Source organism: Gouania willdenowi, chromosome 11, assembly GCF_900634775.1.
Source record: "Gouania willdenowi chromosome 11, fGouWil2.1, whole genome shotgun sequence".
NCBI classification, from domain to species: Eukaryota; Metazoa; Chordata; class Actinopteri; order Blenniiformes; family Gobiesocidae; genus Gouania; species Gouania willdenowi.
Window position 1 is genome coordinate 5,400,076 of NC_041054.1, and position 20,688 is coordinate 5,420,763.

At 38.9% G+C, this 20,688-nt stretch overlaps 1 protein-coding gene across 1 annotated transcript in view; it reads left to right on the plus strand.

The window, feature by feature from the left end:
- Positions 1-17,262, plus strand: part of angpt1 (angiopoietin 1) — a 71,708-nt gene extending 54,446 nt beyond the window's left edge. Inside the window, exons 8-9 of the mRNA XM_028461122.1 lie at positions 9,152-9,282; positions 15,839-17,262. Of these exons, the coding sequence (XP_028316923.1) occupies positions 9,152-9,282; positions 15,839-16,002 (295 nt within the window). The 3' untranslated portion in view covers positions 16,003-17,262. The remainder of the gene's footprint in view (positions 1-9,151; positions 9,283-15,838) is intronic.
- Positions 17,263-20,688: the final 3,426 nt, after the last annotated feature.

Sequence of the window (20,688 nt, forward strand, 5' to 3'; positions counted from 1 at the left end):
TTTACTTTTTCTAAGCAGTCACACAACACCTCTATCGGACCATAGTCATCTGGGTTCAGTGATAGATATAGTTGTGTGTCATCTGCGTAGCTCTGATAATCATCCTGACATTTCTATAAAATTTGTCCTAAAGGAAGCATATAAAGGCTAAACAGAAGGGGTCCAAGAACAGAGCCCTGAGGAACGGCACAGGACATTGGTAATCTGTCAGATTCAAAGTTTCCAATGTTTACAAAACAACTAAAATTGTTTAGATGCTAACCTGGTCTAACACACCTGATTGTTAAGTGGAGTTCGTTACCCTAATCCCTAACCAGAGGTGTAAAGAGTACTGATTTTTCCTGCTAAAGTAGAAGTATAGTAAGTCATACATAAAACACTCAAGTACAAATAGAAAGTAGCTCAATTAAATAGTACTCAAAGTGAAAGTTACTTGTTACATTCACCCTCCCACGTTTATTTTTGGAAATAAATCTTGCCACGACTCCCTTGTATGCAGTAAACATCCCATGTATGAACTTAAAAAAGAAGAGACCAAATCTTGCACAATTTTTTTCCACAAAGGCATTTGTATAAAATAAAAAAAAATTGTCAAAATGTACAATTCTTTTTAAAATAAAATATCATGTTTGAAGTCTACAACAGTGCCATGCCAAATGTACCATGTGGGTAACAACATATTCACAACCTGAACCTAACAAAGTGGCTAGGCATTGATCAGACATGGCACGACTAAGAACATATGGATTCATTGATTGTTGTTTGGTCATTTGATTTTTTTTCTGTAGTTTCACAATGTACGTTGATCATTTTAAAACTAATAATAATAATTTACTCAGTAATAAAATGCTTATTTTAAAACGTACTTCAGCACAAGTAAAATTACTGATTTAGAAATATACTATGTACAAGTACCCATGAAAGCAACTACATTGCAATATTGTGAGTACTTGTAATCAGTTACTTTCACCTCTGCCCCTAACCTCAACCCTTTCTCTACCTAACCCCACAAGATCCCTCCATCTGACCCAAAAATGCCAACATAGCTCCAAATTTAGCAAACAACACTTAATGACAGCCTTCATGACACCTCATTCATGCCAATGACAGATAATAACAGCATAATTACAACCTTATGTATAAAAAGTCAAGTAAAGTGTTACCAAAAACTCTAATAGATATTTCAAGCTTTTATTGATTGGCAACATTCAATTCCATGTAAACTCTTGTGGTCAGGAGTCAGGGGTCGTCAACTTTCCCCATACACGCAAAGAGTTTTGATTAAACTTGTTCAATATTTCCAATTGTTGGCCCCGACCCATTTCAGTGCCGATTATTGGGACAAATTCCTCAGAGTACAGGATAATCTTACAGGATAAATTTACAACGCATAAAATAATCAGGTGTTTGACGTCCTTGGTTGGAAAGGTGGGAAGGGGAAAGTGGGGACAAAAACAGTCTGATTATTTTTGTGTCAGCTTAAGACATGCGGGATTAGAGCTATACAGTCTGTTCCACGATGGCTCGAGTTAGAACAGACACTCCTACACCTCTGTGGTCTCAATGGATGGAAGCCAAGCATTGGTCAGGATGATTAACCTCCTCAATGGGCCAATCAGACTGCAGTTCAGAAGGCTAATGACATCCAGGTGTGTGACAACACACACACACAACTGAGTTTTCCCCTTGGTTTGTGCTACACTAAAGGGAACAAGCATGGCCAGCCCAAATGAAAACAGGCCTTTCTTAAGTGTCGTGTTATATTAAAAATGTATGTTCAAATGTGATGCCTATTACTGAGATCACTCACATCGTTGAGTCACATCATTTCAAAGTGGTCCCTGAAAAGGAAATGTTTGAACGTCGTCGAGTGTAACATGGTTTCCATTAGACACGTTGTGTCAGCCCATCAGAAGAATTTTATAGGAAAATTACTGGTTGACAGCAATATCCTCTGTTCATAGCAACACAGTGCTGTTAAATGTAAAGTGTTGAAAAATGTATTAAAAAATGACTATAAACTGGCATAAAAGCCTGCCCCAGTGTCCAGGGCCCCACACCAGTGGCAGTCTCTGCAAATACTGTAGGAACACGAGTGTGTGATACAGTGAACAGACAATCCAGACGTCCATGAGTAATAAGATATTTTTAACTGGTGAAAAGCTTTCTGGAACAAACTAAGCAAGTTACATCTAAAATCCATCTGGCATCTATACTTGCCCTTTCCTTTGGGGCAAGTATAGATCAGTGGTAGAGTGGGTCTTCCAACAACTGAAGGGTTGGGTGTTTGAATCCCGCTCTATCCAAGTCATTGTCTTTATGTCCTTGGGCGAGGCACTTTACCCACATTGCCTAGTATGGATGTAGTGTGTGAGTGAATGTTGGTGGTGGTCAGAGGCACCGATGGTGCACTATACCAGCCTTGCTTCTGTCAGTTTGCCCCAGGGCAGCTGTGGCTACAATAGTAGCTCACTACCGCCGTGTGGAGTGAAAGATTCATTACATTTTAGAAGGGATCCGGATCAATATGCTGATTCTAGATTAGTTAAATAAAACAAAAAATACCTGCAAAATATCAAAGATTAATATGTCATGATGGTTTCTGCAATGTCATCTGGATCAGATATAGATTGCATATTTCATTGTGGTTTTTTGAAAAACTGGGAGTACCCCGGGCTAAATAACTCCACAGTGTAAATCCAAGGCTTCCAACGAGTCAGTTCCAGAACAGAAGAACTTGGATTAGAGGTGAAATGTCCAGTTGTCTGAACTAGAATAGATTTGCACTGTTGCTACCTTGACAACATTTGATTTGCCAAGATATCAGAAACAATTCATCATCCTTTGGATATTTGAGAACTGAGAAGGCTTGACATTAAACCCCGTCCTGAAGGACAACCAAATCACGTCTTTTTCTGCTCAATGTTTTGGTTACTAAATGAACCTTGGACAACTGCAAGGCTGTATTTCCTTTGCTGGGAACACTCATCAAACATGCATTATTTCATTGTTTTTCTTTATCAGGGCTATTCATGTTTTTGTTCATTTCCATATTCTAAACACATCAGAAAAAAACACTTTCTTGTGATTTCATTACTTGGCAGTGTTTCTGATTACCCAAGCTATCATTTCAGAATCTAATGGCCCCCTGAAAACAGGAAAAATCACAGATGTCAATGGCTCCTGGGATTGTTGTGGTCTGGTGATTACACAGCGTAGTGAATAAACACGCCTGTAGACTATTTAAAGCATTCTGTCAAAGTGTCGAGCCCAAAATCCTTCTTGATGGTGTGCTTTGTCAATCCGGTCAGTGTGACAGAGATGGTAAGAGCTTAAGAGGAGCAAGTTGATGTGCAGCAATGTCTGTTCTTCATCAGAGAAGTAGCAGACCTCACCTTAGACATTGCATGTTTTTTCCCTATCAGAATCATGAATTAGACTCGTAGTTTTCAAACTTACTTACTATAGAATCCAAGTACCTGCTTTTGCCAACTATAACATTTTGCTCAGAATTCTGTGGAAAAAACATATATAGAGCATAATGATGGAAGGTGATAACACACATTTCAAAGAATCTCATTTTGTAAATAAATGGAATTAAACTGTATATAGGGCTTCCTGATTAGATGTTTATATACTTTTTATCATTTCCAGTTGTCATTTTGTAATAGTTCCAGCGAGATTCATTTTGTCTTCTTTCTGAACAGTATGTTAATTTGAGGTTTCATTTATTCAGACCAGGTTTTTCAATAAATGTTTATCTCCTGACACGTTTCGACTGTCAACTGCCAGTCTTCATCAGAGGAGTTCTGCTGATCGCCTTTGATGGTTCCTTTGAAGCTTCACTTGACTTCCATGTAATAGTTCCAGCGAGTTCGATTTTGTCTTCTTTCTAAACAGTATGTTAATTTGAGGTTTTGTACATTCAGAAAAGGTTGTGTGAGAATTTTTTGTCTCCAGACATGTTTCGACTGTCAACTGCCAGTCTTCGTCAGAGGAGTTCTGCTGATCGCCTTTGATGATTCTTTTGAAGTTTCACTTGATTTCCATGTAATAGTTCCAGCAAGATTATTTTGTCTTCTTTTTGAAGAAGACAAAAAAGAAAAAGAAGACTCGCAGTTGACAGTCGAAACATGTCGGTAGAGAAAAATATCCTGAAAAACCTAGTCTGAATAAACGAAACCATAACTAAACGTACTGTGTCATTTTGTGTGTGTTGTTTTTGTGTTTCTTTCTTTGCATTAAGTTATTCTCTATGTGTGTGTGTGCTTTCTTTTTTGTGTTGTTTGGTTGTTTCTTCTATTGCTTTGTATATGTCTGCTATTTTTTGTTTATTTTGTAGTGATCTTGTGTATTTTTCTCTTTGTTGTCATTTTGTGTGTTGCTGCAGGTAATTGTAAATATTTTATCTTAGTGTGTATGTTTTTAGTGGCATTTTGTGTATTTTTTTGTTGTTTGTCTTTTCTTTCTATTGTTCTGCATATTTTTGTGTTTTTGTTGTTGTTTTGTGAATTGTTGTTAATATTTTTTAGTATGATTATAATTTAACTAAAAACAAACAATATAAAACCCCATCTTTGAAATGCTTCCATTTGTTTATTGTCCTCTCTTTCTCTCTCTCTCTCTCTCTCTCTCTCTCTCTCTCTCCCCCGTAGTGCCATTGGGTACCCCTAGGGCAGGGGTCCGCAACCTGCGGCTCTAGAGCCTCATGTGGCTCTTTGACATTTTTGCAATGGCTCCCTATAGCTTTAAAAAAAAATACTAATGAATTGTTATTTCTTACAGATAATAATAATGATTAATGACATTGACTTCAAATAAAATTATGATAAAAACAATTTAACCTAAAAATAAATCACATTGTGCAACCTTTGTACTTCAACTCCTGCAACCTCTACAGACCACCTGTGGTTAACCTTTAGTTTTAAATTCCTGGTAAGATAACTAAACTAACAAAAAAGACTATTCTGGAAGAAATTAGTCATTTTATTTGTGTGGGGAAAGATTTATTTAACTGTATAGAATTTTATACACTGTATTGTCTTCATTAAGAAGGTATTTTTTCGGCTCCGGAAGGACTTTAATTCAGGTGAGATAAGGCAAAATGGCTCCTTTGAGAGTAAAGGTTGCAGACCCCTGCCCTCGGGGTACACATACCTCCATTTGAGAAACAATGAATTAGACAATGGAAGTCAAACCAACAAAGTAAGTGGTTTGAGGACGTTAACTTTGCTGAAAGCTGGAAAATATCTCCACAGATCATGTGTTGCATGGAGGACATTTGTTAATGCGAACACGTGTATCAAATGACAAACTTTGCACACCCGTGTGTACGTTCACATTTACTGCTAAGCTCTGGTGCTTCTGACACACTCACAGGCTCTTATCCAAACTTCCCATGTCGAGGGGTTTTGCAGCACCATTGATTAGACACATGACTTTATTCTTCAATCGTAGGATTATGCCTTCTGGTTTAGTGGCTTAGTGAATTCCCCACAGTGACCTACGCTAACACGTTCTGCTCCACTATACAATTCAGCCATTTACACAGCTGTCTAAATACAGAAGTCTTTCACAGTGAATGACTTTCACTCCCCACGAGTCTATCAGTCTTTTTATATGAGATGTTCAAGCTGATGCGTTGGTGTTATTATTTGACATCTCTTAAAGGCACAGGAGTAGGTTTTCCACATGTTGCGTTCTCACTGGAAAGCAGACTATGATTGAATTTACATTTGGAAAACACCAACTTAAAGGCTTCCTGTAGTGAAATTTGTCTATGTATGGTTGAAAATACAATTGTAATAGGAAAATGTAACTCATAAACAGGTACATGCTTGTATGGTTGTATGTGCCTGGGTATGAAAATGGTATACTTGAACTTTTACGGTCACTTAACCAATGTAATGTAAATTGTGAGATGCAGTTGAGTTCCCAATGGGAATACAAATGTGAAACCCACATAAGCTTCCTTGCTTCAGCCTACTCATTTTGAGCTTTCATTACTGTGTAATCATGTGATTTCTGTAAGTAAATGAATGTAAACAGCTCAAATAAACTAAATGAAAATTTAACTGCAAGCTCTATCAAAATATCACATATGAGTGTGTCACGGGTGCTGGCACGTCGCCTTAGCCAATCATAATTGCTCACCTTGTTTTTAACCCGCCTCCTCTTGCTGACACGTGTAAAAACACTGGCTCTGATTGGCTACCATGAAACATGACGCAGCCTAAGCCAATCATAATCGCTCACCTTGTTTTTAACCCGCCTCCTCACAACAGCCGAGTCAGAAGCCGGGGATGCTTTCGGATAACATTTTATTTAATCAATGCATGTAACGCACCGCATTTAACGTTCAGTAACGATGACGGCGTTGTAACGGCGTAAAAAGTAATTAGTTAGATTACCCCGTTACTGAAAAACAAACGCCGTTACTTTAAACGCCGTTATTCCAAACACTGCATATGAGGCGAAATACAAAGTTGGTTACGTTTCTATAAAAGTCCTTGTAAAGCAGCCAGGAGGAGAATAATCCTGGCATAGTGCGATATAAAAAACGTCTACCGTACGATATAACCCTTTATCGTATGTATCGCAAATGTAATGTGTGTGGTCTTGGTCCCACTCTGTTGCTAAAATATCATCAACCTATAATGAACTAATCTACTCACAGCAACGCTGCTGCTTTGCAGTAGAGTGTTTACATCACCCAGAGATACTAGTTTACTGCTCCGTTAGAGGAGCAAGCTGGTCACTGGTCACGTGACATCGCCTTGTGTAAACCACCATCAGCTACTGAAAGCCACACCCACTGTCAACCACCAGTACTCGGACACGAGCGTTAAGTGTTTAGTTTAGGAGGACAAAGATGCAGAAAATGGATACCGTGGTATGTAGAGGTGAAACGCTGCTTTTTTCGGCCAGATAGGGTCCCCCGGAGCGACTGGAATCATCAATTAGTCTGGTTCCAAACTGTGTCACTACAGCCAATATGACTCTTCCAAGCAAAATAGATGCAAATGTGTCTCCCAAATGGATGTGTTAATTTATCTCCTGCTGCTTTAAAAGGAGTTTTAAAGAATATAATATACGAAACATCCACTATCATGATTATATGATTTTTGATGGAGCTTGCAAGTAAAATTCACTACAGGTACGATTTAAAATGATAACAGGGGCCAATATTGTTGGTTTTTACGCCACCTGGTGGCATTTCTACACACACATAAGAATGTGACGTGACAACAGTATATGTAGCAAAAGTCACAAATATTCCTTCATTGAGAAGATTCTTAAAAGAGAAGTACCATTTTTTTTTTAGGATATGTATCAGAAATCAGAATCAGAAATGTTTTTAATGGCCATGTACAGTTTTAAGGACAGTACAAGGAATTTGTCTTGGTAGTTGGTGCACAAAACAAACAACAAAAAAAATAAAAAAACAAAGAACAACCCAGCAACAATAATAATAATAATAATAATAATAATAATAATAATAATAATAATAATAATAATGATAAATATAAAGGATGAGGGATAAATAAAGGATAGATAGAGAATAAAGGATAAATATGATAAATATAAATATATATATATATATATATATATATATATATATATATATATTTACAGTGCAGCAGATAATGTCATCATGGAGGTGGCGATCGGGTGGGGGGGGGGGGGGGGGGTTCAGTAGGGTGACTTGGGGTGTGTTCATGTGGATGGTGGCAGAGGGAAAGAAGCTGTTTTTGTGTCTGGAGGTTCTGGTCCTCATGGACCGAAACCGTCTTCCAGAAGGGAGAGATTGAAACAGTTTATGACCGGGGTGGGAGGGGTCGGCCACAATCTTTCCTGCACGCCTCAAAATCCTGGAGGCGCACAGGTCCTGGAGGGAGGGCAGATTGCAGCCGATGACCTTCTCTGCAGAGTGGATGATACGCTGCAGTCTGGCCTTGTCCTTGGCTGTAGCTGCTGCGTACCAGATGGTGATGGAGGAGCAGAGGATGGACTGGATGATGGAGCTGTAGAAGTTCACCATCATCTTTGTTGGCAGACTGAAGTTCTTCAGCTGCCGCGGGAAGAACATCCTCTGCTGAGCTTTTTTGATAAGGGAGCTGATGTTCAGCTCCCACTTGAGGTCCTGAGTGATGATGGTCCCCAGGAAGCAGAAGTACTCCACAGAGCTCACTGTAGAGTCTCCCAGGGTGAGGGGGGTGAGGGGGGCTGGGTTCTTCCTGAAGTCTGCTATCATGATAGATAGATAGATAGATAGATAGATAGATAGATAGATACTTTATTCATCTCCAAGAGAAATTCACAGTTCCAGCAGCTTACAGGTATCTACAGACATCTCCACTGTCTTTAAAGCGTTGAGCTCCAGGTTGTTCTGGCTGCACCAGGACACCAGCCGGTCTGTCTCCCACCTGTAGTCAGACTCGTCTCCATCAGAGATGAGACCGATGATGATCGTGTCGTCTGCAAACTTCAGGAGTTTGACCGACTGGTGAGAGGAGGTGCAGCTGTTGGTGTACATATATGTTTATTTTTACATACTGTATAATGAAATATATAATTATTAGCAATTTTTCATTAATTTCATGTAATTTTAAGGAAGAAATATTACATCGAAATATATATCATTATTGGGATATTAATCTACCTATATTGTGATAAAATTTTATCCATATCACAGTGCAACCAGCTGTGGCTGCTCCGATGCACAACCACAGATTCAATAACAGCTTCACACACTTCAAAAGTAGCTACAACACACATAGTTGTGATGTCTGTAGTAATAAATAAACAATTCTAAAGAAAATTCGAAGAAAAGCACCACAAAAACCTAAATTATTTCTACTTCTCTCACTTGTCAGGTGACAGTAGGATCCTGGGTATGTTCATCTGTCTTGTTATGGCTTCATTTGTGAACTAATCTTTCTTACATTTTGCAGCTTTTGCTTGAATATGAGTTCATTCTATGATTATTCTGCCCCGTTCTTAACATTGCCCGAGGTTCTCTATATGCATTTAATCACAATAGTCTATAACTGTCTCTCAGGAGACTTCTCATTACCCTCCCTCCATTTATTCTTTGTTGTTCTTCTCATGCCCTCACTCCATGTCCTTCTCCCTTTCTGATCTCCCACAGGCTGTTCCTGAAAAGCCACAGTGGGACTGCAGGCAGACAGAGCAGTTTAGTCATCCATGGAGCAGACTTCAGCACCAAGGACATGGACAACGACAACTGTTTGTGCAAATGCGCCCTCATGCTAACCGGCGGTACGTTTGGTCAAAAGATACAATATTATAACTACCTTCAGAAATAAAAGTCATCAGTCGTTCCAGGGTTTTACAAAATAAATCACAACATGGTCAAATATGATGAACACTTTTAATGTTCACTGACCTCTGCTCAAAATGGATGTTTCCGACTTTCTACGTGAAAAAGTGTCTTGGAACTCCACCTGTAGACGGAGCTTCTACATCGTAGAGTCAAGGGGGAAATAAATAGAATAATATCAGCCATGTTTGAGATATTCCGACGAGCTGCTGCTGAATTTGGAGATCGGAATGTTCAACTCGGAAATGCTGAGTTCTGAATGTCCTGGAATGCAGCATTACATGTTTCTCAGTCAGCTTGCTTCCTGATTGGCTACTTTCTGTTCCACGTCACAAATTACGGGGTCTTGAGTCAGGAGTCATCAACTTTCCCAACACATTAAGAGTTTTGGCCGTAATAATTGAACAAGTTTAATATTTACGGTTGTCGGCCTCGATCCGTTTCAGAGACAATTATTGGGACAAATTCAGTCTAAACGCACCTCAGACCAGGGGCGTAGCGCCACATTTTATTTTTTATAAAACGTAAAATAATCGTTTGCTGTCCTTGGTTGCGAAGGAGGAAAATTTGACCAGATTATCTTTATGTGTATATCCATCTTAATTCACTGGTAGCTCTTTCCTGGCCAGTTTACAACATGATATAAAGCTTTGTATGCTCCAGGAAGTGTCACTAAGATTTTAAATGACAGTGTAAATGGATACCAGTGACCCTTCCCATCGTACTGCCGTTATGTGGTCCAGACCTGGTTCCAATAAAGAATCCTTCAATGTACATTTTAGATCACTTCTTGAATACCGCAGATTTGAAGAAACATGCGACGTGAACACTGATCAACACTGTGGCTTTGCGTGATTTATGAACTGCCTGTTGCCATTTACGATACGGAACCTGACAACATTTACCCTAATGAGCCAAGGCTGGTCTAAACTCAGCTCTCTGACAGCTGCTTTGTGTGCTGTGTAACCTTTGGGTTGCTTCCTGCATTTAAAGGGTAAAGATGACATCAAATGACTCAATAGTCCAGAACGTACCAGAGAGAAATACTGTTACAGGTATATCTTTACCGAGGACCAACGGATACGGAGAGAATTACGTTCTGATAGATGAAGGCAGGAGGAATCCTTTTATTAAGCAGCCTTTTTCTAGGAAAAGCCCCTTGTTGCTCTTGACAACTCTGCACAAATCTGCAGTCTGGTAACAATAAGGATGCTGGTCGTAAATCCCAGAGAGCTGCTGATATACACTCTGAGTATTTGTGTAGGCAGCTGTGTGGTCTGTGGTTTATCAGTGAGCGCTATGAGGGATTACAAGTAGTTTACTTTAGCTCTAATCTAATGAATGGGTAAAGACGGGGGGAACCACTTTCCCAAGGAAATACAGCAGGTTGCACAAAAAGTCAATGGTAAACATGCGATACACAGTTTTTTGATGTTATGTGCATTTGAGTGAATCCTTCTGCTCCAAGATTTATCTCGTATTTCTTTTAAACACTAATAATAATATAATGCGATGACTTCTTCTTAAAGCATTAGTGTAACACATGCATGCCAAACAAAGCAGAAAAAGAGACAAACAATACAGAGCAAGTCAACTTACACTTATGAGGGGATTAATAGGAGACAGATGGACACTATCAGGGAGGGGAAACGGCAATCACCACATGTGCAAAGCAATGCCTAAACATTAACACTTTAAACTGACAATGACCTTTGATTTGGTTTGGATTTCACTGAACAGTTTATTGAACGTTTTTTTAAAATGTGTGGGCATGATATACCCGTTTTTTGGTATTTAGCATTTTTGTGAGCTTTGGCTTAGTGGTAAAGAGGTTAGTAATGGTTCTTATTGAGGCACATTCTGGCTCATTATTGAATATTAATGCAGATGTAGCCTTTTGTTTGTCCTCCTCGTTTAGTTTTTCTGCACAAAGTTGAGTAAAGCCGACGATACTTTACATCTCCAACAAATCCATCAACTAAGTCATTCTCTCCACCATCAACAACTGTATCTCTGACATCAAAACCTGGATGGACAATAGCTTCCTCAAACTCAATGGCAATAAAACAGAACTCCTCATCATCTTCCCTCTGTTCAGAACATCACCCTCCTCATTGACGGCCACAATGTCACCCCATCCCCTTCCCCCTCTATACGCAACCTTGGCTTCATAATGGACTCCACCCTCTCATTTCATTGCAAAAACATCCTTCTTTCACCTCCGGAATATCGCCCGCCATCGTCCCTCCCTCTCCCAGACCACAGCTGTAATTCTCATTCACGCCTTCATCACCTCCAGACTCGACTCCATTATTGCAATAACCTTCTTTATGGACTCCCCATCACTCATTTTAACAAACTACAATACATCCAGAATTCTGCTGCCCGTCTTCTCACACACACCCGGTCCAGAGAACACATCACCCCTATCCTCCAACAGCTCCACCGGCTCCCTGTGCAATATCACATTCACTACAAAATGCCTTCAAGAATATAAGAATCTTCTTTTAACAATTTTTACTTATTTTTACCATTTTTCTGCAACTGCACCAAACTTGACATTTTTAACCTATTTTCATCTGTTTTTCTTGCCACATTTTTGCTCTTTTTAATGCATTTTTGCTACTTTACTCCCATTTTTGCCACTTCTCCATCAAATTTCGATGCCTTTTCTGCATATTTTTGCCACTTTCAAGACATTTCCGGCACTTATAAACTCTTTCCATCACTTTTCCCACCTAATGTTGCAAATGTTCACTGATTATTGTCACTCTTTCACCGTATATCATGCTTATTTTTTTTTTTTTTTGCCAATTTAACCACATTCACAATTCTGTCAATGTCCATTATTTGTCAGTTTGAAGTAATTATTTGTACTAATTGTTAAAATATTGACACTTTGAACCCTTAAACACTGTTTCTGTCCGTTTTTAGCCAGTTTTATTTGGAACTTTTAACCAATTTCTGTGTTTTTTAAAACCCCATTTCATTTTGCTGACTTTATGGATGGGCCCCAAAAAGCTCTCCATCTTTATTGTGGGGGTTGCGGACTGAAAAGGTTGAGAACCACTGCTATTAAGAACAATCTATGCTATGCTAACTAAGTACTCAATATAGCTCTCAACAAGCAATTCTCTCAATCAAACCTACTCGCCACAGATTGCAGAAACCTAGTGCTAGTTTTCATAGTAGGGGCGGAGCCAACAGTAGTGGTTTGTGATGTAAGAAACCACTAAAACATCACAAACCACCATTTTCAGCTAATAGCAAAATTTGATTGTAAGAGCCAGGTTTCAACCCAGGTTTCAAATAATTGGATTAAACTTTATATCTAAATACATGAGTTTTTAGAAGAAAAAAATAGCTTTGGGATTTAGTTACTCTTTAAAAGTCAACAGAAGAATATGTTTAATTTCTTGCACGTAGTAGAAATGAGCCTTTAGCCAGTTTGCAGGTGACCTTGAAAGTGTGATTACTCTTGATGTGGATACCTCAAGAAACCTTCCTAAATAAACAGAAAATAGCACATTTAACTTCATGTTCAATTCCAACTCATGCCAGCGGCGTGAAATCACACATGAAATGTACACAGGCACCCACAGAATGTAATACTACGGCTTGTCACGTCTTATATAAAACTGCAGCAATGAATGTGAACTTTATATGTGCACTTCAGGCCAAAAGCAAGAGCAAAAAAACTGCTCCTGATTACTCATAGGTAGTGGTGAAATGTCAAACTGGAGTCCGGTTTGGTATCTAGGTCTGTCAGATGAGAAAGTAGGTGACACATGCCATGCCACGCATGTGTTCTATATCTGACTGCGTGGTTGTGATGGTGTGAGAATCTTCTCTGTAGGAGTAGCACTTAGTGTTTTAATTGATGATAAAGTCAATTGGGGGAAATAATTATTATATGTCTATTATAAGTCTGAATGTAGTGTGTGAGTGAGTGTTGGTGGTGGTTGGAGGGGCCGATGGCGCACTATGGCAGCCTCGCTTCCGTCAGTCTGTGGCTATGATAGTAGCTTACCACCACTAAGTCTGGCGTGAAAGAATAATGCCTTAATTTTGTAGAGCACTCTGTCTATAATAAAATATATATAAAATGCAATGCATTATTATTATTATTATTATTATTATTATTATTATTATGTAGGTGTGACGAGATATCACACGGAATACTGGGAACAAACTAGAACAAAAATGGTATAATAATTCCAGCAAAAGTCATTTTGTCTTCTTTTGAATAATATGTTAAGTTAAGGTTTTGTTTTTTTTTCAATTTTCATCTCCGTCGTCAACTCCTCTGACGAAGACTGCCAGTTGACAGTCGAAATATGTCAGGAGAGAAAACATTTCCTGAAATACCTTGTCTGAGTAAACAAAACCTTAACTTAACATGTTAAAAATTCTGTCAAGCAAATTTCTCTCTATTTTCTGGAAAAGAAATACAAGAAATCACAGTAAGAATTAAGTGAAAACACTTTTCATTCTCCACATCCCACAATGCAATGCGCAAAACTTTTTCCAAAAAATTGCAAGAAACTAGACAAACTTTTAATCGGCAATTGGTAACCACTTTAATGCACGGGTAAAAACTGTATGAGAAAAAATACAAATAACTGAGATTGTTTAAGCCAAATAGTTAAAGGTTATTGGCAATACATTTGACAGTATCCAATCCTTTTATTTGCTAAATGTGAAGTGTTTAATCTGTATGAACTGTAGAGATTTTGTGCCCAATGTAAAGTAGGAAAGACTGACTACTTGAGCAAATGCCAGTAAGTGATGGCAAAATAAATCTTATCCTATCACGACGACGTGTCACCGTTAGAAAATTATAGCTAATATTTTATTATTAATATAGATGTCAAGGCACAGCTATAAAGATGGTGTTTCATTCACATCATGAAAAAGTTGTATAGTACTGTAACAAGCAGTATTTCTCTCTCAGACCATGTGTCACGTTGTAGGAGGAATAGTTTCCAATAGTGTTCACAGCTGTCCTACTGTACAAGTCCTCTATGCTTTATATAGAAAGAGCTAGAGGTCAGTAACAGGTACTGTCATTCTGATGGGCTAGCTGACAGCAACAGAAGGAGCAGATAGGACAGAGATGGTGTCTGAACCCAAGCCAAGGTGTCAAACAGTCACTAAATGCTACGTGTTGTACAGATTAGGCACTTTCCAACACTTTCCCCACCTAATGTTGCATATGTTGACCCATTACTGTCACTTTTAACCTCTTTTCACCACATGTCATTCTTATTTTGGCCAATTTAACCACATTCTTGTGGTTTTTTGCCAAGCCCATTATTTGTCAGTATAAACTAATTGTTCAAATATTAACACTTTAAACCGTTTTACCACTTTTTTCCGTCTGTTTTTGGCCACTCGAATTTGCAATTTTTAACCAATTTCTGTGGTTTTTAAAATCCCATTTCACCACCTTCTCCACATTTTTTTTTTCACTTCTAAGTCATTTTATTTCTGAATAAAACAAGGATTTACATCTTTAATATGACTATACAGTATACTAGAGCACGCATAACAATAAACTTCCTGGATAACAGTGGCTATTATTCAGATAAATAAATAAATAAATGTGGTTATCACAGATTCACAGAACAATGGACCATAGTTTTGCTGGACTTATTGATGGGCCCTAAAAAAGAGCTCTCCCCTTTATTATAAGGGGGTTATGGATGGCCCTGTTTCCACATGACTGTTCATGTCTGTGTTCAACCATCTTCATGTACAGTGGGGGTCCCCGGACTCTGGAACCTTTATTTTGGGGGTCGTGGGGTGAAATGTTATAGAACCACTGCTATAAAGAAAAATCTATGCTAAGCTAACTAAGTATGCAATACTCACTATACGTCTCTACTAGCTATTCTCTCAATCAAACCTACTTGCCACAGATTGCACAGCCATTGCGCTAGTTTTAATAGGAGGGGCGGAGCCAACAATGATGGTTCGTGATGTGAGAAGCCACCATGGCTTCTAATTAAATTTGTAAAAACACTCAAGGATCGCTCAAATGTTTTTTACGCTTTCATGAGAAGGAATTTCAGATGTTTCAATATTGAAATGTGTCGCAAATACGCTGTGGAAACACTTTTTTCCGCCAATACACGACACAGAATGTGACGTACCTGGTCACATGACCACTTATCTCCGAGAAAACACCAGACCAGGACATTTCTTAGCATTTATTTAAAATGATCACTGCCACGTTAGATGTGAAACAACAAAGGAATGCAGAGTGTTATAAGAAGGTTTTAAACGTACATCTTCCTGCAGCAAAGTCTCGTGGGATGATATTTCAAGGGAGTTACGAGGCTGCTGCCCAAAACAACCTTCAATGGAAATTTAGACATTTAGAAATATTGCTTTTATTTTGTGAAAATCTGAAATAGAAACCCAGCTTGTGTGTTTAAACCAGATAATGTCAAACAGTCTTTAACATAATGTATTTTATCCTTTGTGTTCTAGGTTGGTGGTTCGATGCCTGTGGACCGTCCAACCTGAACGGCATGTACTTCAACCATGGTCAGCACATAGGGAAGTTGAATGGTATTAAGTGGCACTACTTCAAGGGCCCCAGCTACTCGCTCCGAGCCACCGCCATGATGATCCGCCCACTGGACTTCTCCTAGTCCATCTGAACCCGTGAACTTATCATTCTCCCATTGGCTATGTAACACATTAGTGGGACACTTCCTAGCTTATCCTCCTGTCTCATCTCAGTTTTGCTGCACATAGGGGATGTCCCATCAATCTCTTATTTGACCGCTGTTCCTTCCCACCCCCCCACCCCCACCATCCTCCCCCCTGAGTGGCTGCTGCTCTGCCAGAACTTCGCTCGCCTCGTGACTTTTCCCCTCATTGGACTGAAAACGCAGCCATGTGGAGGACGACAGAGGAGAGACATGTCGCACCTGAACTGAACTTGATTCTCAGTCAGATTTACTAGTTCGACCTTTACAGTCGAGGACAACTTTGTGCACATTTTGAAAACAAACCCAAGGTCGGGTTTTTTCACAGCTTGAGAAACCTACACTCCATTTTATTCTACTTTATTTTATTTTTTTGGGGGGGGGGATGTAAGAATTGCAAGAACTTGAACTCTTGTATGAATGGAAATCAGCTCGAGCTGAGCAGCACTGACTGAAGTACGGACCTTTTTGTTACCATCTAACAGAGCTCAGCCCATAATTATTGCTTTTTTCCACTATAGATTGAATCTTTACTATTAATTGTACTATTCCTGTTGCACATAATAGCCAAAGTTTGAATGGACAGAATCTGTCTGGTACAGTTTATACACACAATGACTGTAGTGCCTTGTTCCTTCAAACCTGGATATTTATGAAGATGAGGAAATGAAATATTCCTGTCCAGCTGATGTTTCCTTACACATGAAATATTAAAGAACAGGAATCTGGAAGTTGGTGAATAAAGTACCATCCATTAGGCCTATGTACACAGAACAGACATGAGGTCTATCTGTAACCAAATCAGAACAACTACACAACCTCAGTTAGAATTCAATTCAATTCAACTTTATTTATATAGCGCAAATTTATGGGCTGAGAGTTGTGCCACTAGAAACTGAATTTGAATAGTTTGTATTGGAGGAGTTAAAGGAGTTTTTGTAGATGTAAACAGAAGTTCCATGAATCAGTGATTGATTATTCAACCTTGCGGACCGGAAGTGTGTCTCCGTGCAGTGAATCTGAATTTGAAAGCAGAAATATATTGAATTTTTGGAATGTACTGAGATGAATTGTTTTCAACAGGAAAAAACATACAATTTAAATTTACTAATTCAGTTTCAAAACAGTAAATTCAATTTCAAGTTGTTACTTTCAAATTCAACACCAACTTTTCAAATTCAGTTTCTAGTGGCACAAATCTCAGCCCATACTAATTACAACAATAGTCACCTTGTTAAATAAACATTGATATAAAAACATGATACAGTATTAGCAAGTCTGCCTGTATGGAAACACCTGGTGCTAGACCATGCATGAGTGGAATGTAAAGTAAAAACACTTCTAAGCATCCGTTTACGGGACTTCACATCCCACAATGCAAAGTGCGAAACTTTTCTAACAATGCCAATAAACCAAGTGTTCGGCAATTTCAACCTTTTTTATCGTTTTTTGAGCCAATGACCTTTGACTTATTGATCTATGAGGCTGATAATAAAAAATAAAAAAAAATCTATTTTCTCCAGCGTTGAGCCAGAAGCAGGGACTAAATAAATCCTTGTTGTTTCTGGTAAAAAAAAAAAAAAAAAGCTCAGAATAGACAGGAAACCAAACCACAGTTTGTTGTGTAACTGGCTCAGTCCCAAGCTATGAAGAAAAATCTCGTGTTTAGAATAACTCACACTGCACATGAAATCAGACGGGACTTACTGTAGATAAGCAAACTGCTTCTCTCGTCTCCTTTTTCGGCATGTTCAAAAAAAAAACAAAAAACAAAAAAAAAAAAGAAAAAAAGTGAATGTAACCATGTCGGAAATAAACTGAATAAATAAATAAATAAAAATTTCAGCTTCAAATCTTGTGTTATGCTTTGTGTAAAGGTTCTATCAACTCTTTGTATGTCACCAGTACTGAAAACCACGTGAATCCTTCATTGCAATAGTATTACATTACAACACAAACACTTAGTCATTGGAGAAGATACTTTGCGTGAATCTAAAATAAATGAATCAACAGTTCCTCAAGTCTAATCCATTGGTTTGGGCTGCCAATGAGTGACATACCACACGCAACAGATGATTTGAATTTTGTGGTATTTTGGGGGTAAATCCCTCCATTAGACCAGTGTTTCACAAACTTGAGCACTCTCATTTTAATTTCTTTGCAAATCAATGAATGTTATGTCCAAAAAATCTGCACACCCCACATTCCTGTTCCTGTTGTTTGCAGATTCAGGAGAGGAAAAAAGGAATCCTTGTTTGGAATTGAAGCATGAAATGAAGTGATTCCCAAACGGATGCATGTGAAGGCTGATTACATGAACTTTTAAATGGATCCACTGTGTGGCGCTGAGGGATGAAGCGTTTCATAAACATGTAAAACTCTTGCTGACCTGTTCATTAGCTTACTTTAATAGTCCAACTTAATGACTGTGTGTGTGTGTGAGGAGTGTTGTTGTTCTTTCTCTGTCACAAACCCACCATTGTTAACGTGTGGAGCAGGAAAACAAGAACATTCAGAGGAGGCTTTGGAAAAAAAAAATGTGCCTTTGATAACTTAGCTTTTTACCTCATTCAGTTTTAGATTTGCAGATTTATTTAAACATCTTTGTAACATTTGTGGTCATTGTTTGTGTCGCCAGATAAAATAAAAGCGCATGTGATGCACTTGTGTTTTTAATCTGTGTTCAGGCTGAGTTGATGTTGACGATAGACGAGGGACTCAAAAGCGTTGGCCCGTTTTTAGGCTTTCTACTCATGTCCACATGCTTTAACTTGATAAGGCTTCCTGTCATGATAACATCACAACCATTGGTTACAATCGTCCAGATCTGTGTGTTATGCTCACTAGACTTATTGGCAAAGAACGTTTCTACATGAGATGTGATGAGATGGCTAAAGGGACATGTTTTGATTCCAGGACCAAACTAGACGGTGCAAAGATTAAACCTCAGTCTCTGCCCAGTCCATCTGATTGGCTATTGTCTGAAGTGGCCGCTTGCTGGCTAGCTTGCTGGCTTGTGGCAATGACAGATTGCCAAAGTGTCAAACGATGCTGTCAGGGCCTGCAGTCTGTCCTCATAGTTGACATACCTGAGCCTAATAAGAGGTTAAACAAATTAGAGCCACCCGCAGACCACGGCCTGTCCTTCAGCGCCCGCACTGACCCCACACCTCAGCTGGAATGTGTTCTTTAGAGGGTCTGGACCAGCGGAGTGTGAAGAAGGTCTGCACAAGCTGGCAAACACCCTGTGTGCGTCCTCAGCAGGAGTGGACTGGGACAAACATTCAGCCCTGGCATTTTGTGTCCAGACCAGTCTACTACATTATCAGTGACACCACGTACAGTAGATGTAATTATTAAGTCAGTGGTGCTCAACATGTGGCTCTTTATGTCTTCATTTTAATTAATACTCTGCCAGAAAACCTTAAAAGGGGGAAACTTTTTAACCCCCTTTTATCTATTTCCTATCACCATTTTTGCCCCTTTTGACACTTTTTTCAGAATTTAGCTACCCTTTGGCAATAAATATTCCTTTTTTTATATTTTGCGTCCATTTTTGCAAGTTCTTTTTGACAATTTTATGCAATTTTTGCCCTTTCTTAAAAAATGTTTGGCTAACTTTTGCCCAATAAATACCAATTGTTTCCTTTTTTCCCTACATTTTGCCTCATTTATTTGCACATTTTTGCCCTTTTTCAATATTGTTTGGCATATTTTGCACATTTAAGCTACCCTTTGCCATTACATACCACCTGGTTCTTCTTTTTTTAGCCACTCTTGACTGGTTTTGGCCCATTTTTGTCACTTTAAACACTTTTCTTGACATGTTTTTGACACTTTTATCCAATTTTTGTCCTTTCTTTAATTTTTTTGGGTCACTTTTCATGCAAATAAGCTAACTTTTGCCCAACAAATACCACTTGTTTCATTTTTACCCTACATTTTGCCTCTTTGTTCCACATTTTTGCCCTTTTTACTATTGTTTGCCACCTTTTGCCATATATATATACATACCACCTGGTTCCTCTTCATTTGCCCTTTTGGCCCATGTTAGTCACTTTTCATTCTTTACTTGCTACGTTGTTCCACTTTTAGACCATATTTTGCCTACTGTTACCATGTCAGCCTTCACGTACCGGCCCACTTCGGCAGTCGACAGTCCACCAGGACGATGCGTGGTATGCCAGATGGCCAGTCTACCCCTGGTCCTCAGTGTAATCCTTTGGTTGCTTTGAGGAGCGGCAGCACTGAGGACAGATTGAGGGAAGAACCTTGTGTCTTCATTGAATGTTCGGGAGACAATTAAGGTGTGGACTCACAGTCAGCAGATCCCACTGACACGGGTCGCCTTCTGTGAACTGGATCCTTCCCTGTTAGGTGAGGAAAGGCTAGAAGCTAGCAAGAACTGTGGGATTCTCAAAAGGAGGCGAAGGCCTGGGTGGAGCGACCAAATCAGATGTGACGAATTACGCTGCCTGCTGCGTGAACACTGAGGGTCTCCAAAATCCCCTGAACCAGAGCACAGGCTCACTATATGAAGATACAAGCTTTGTGAAGTTATAAGAGAAGGATGTAGAAGAAAATAATGACTATTTGTGGATTTAATAGGTTTAATAATGCCCAGTA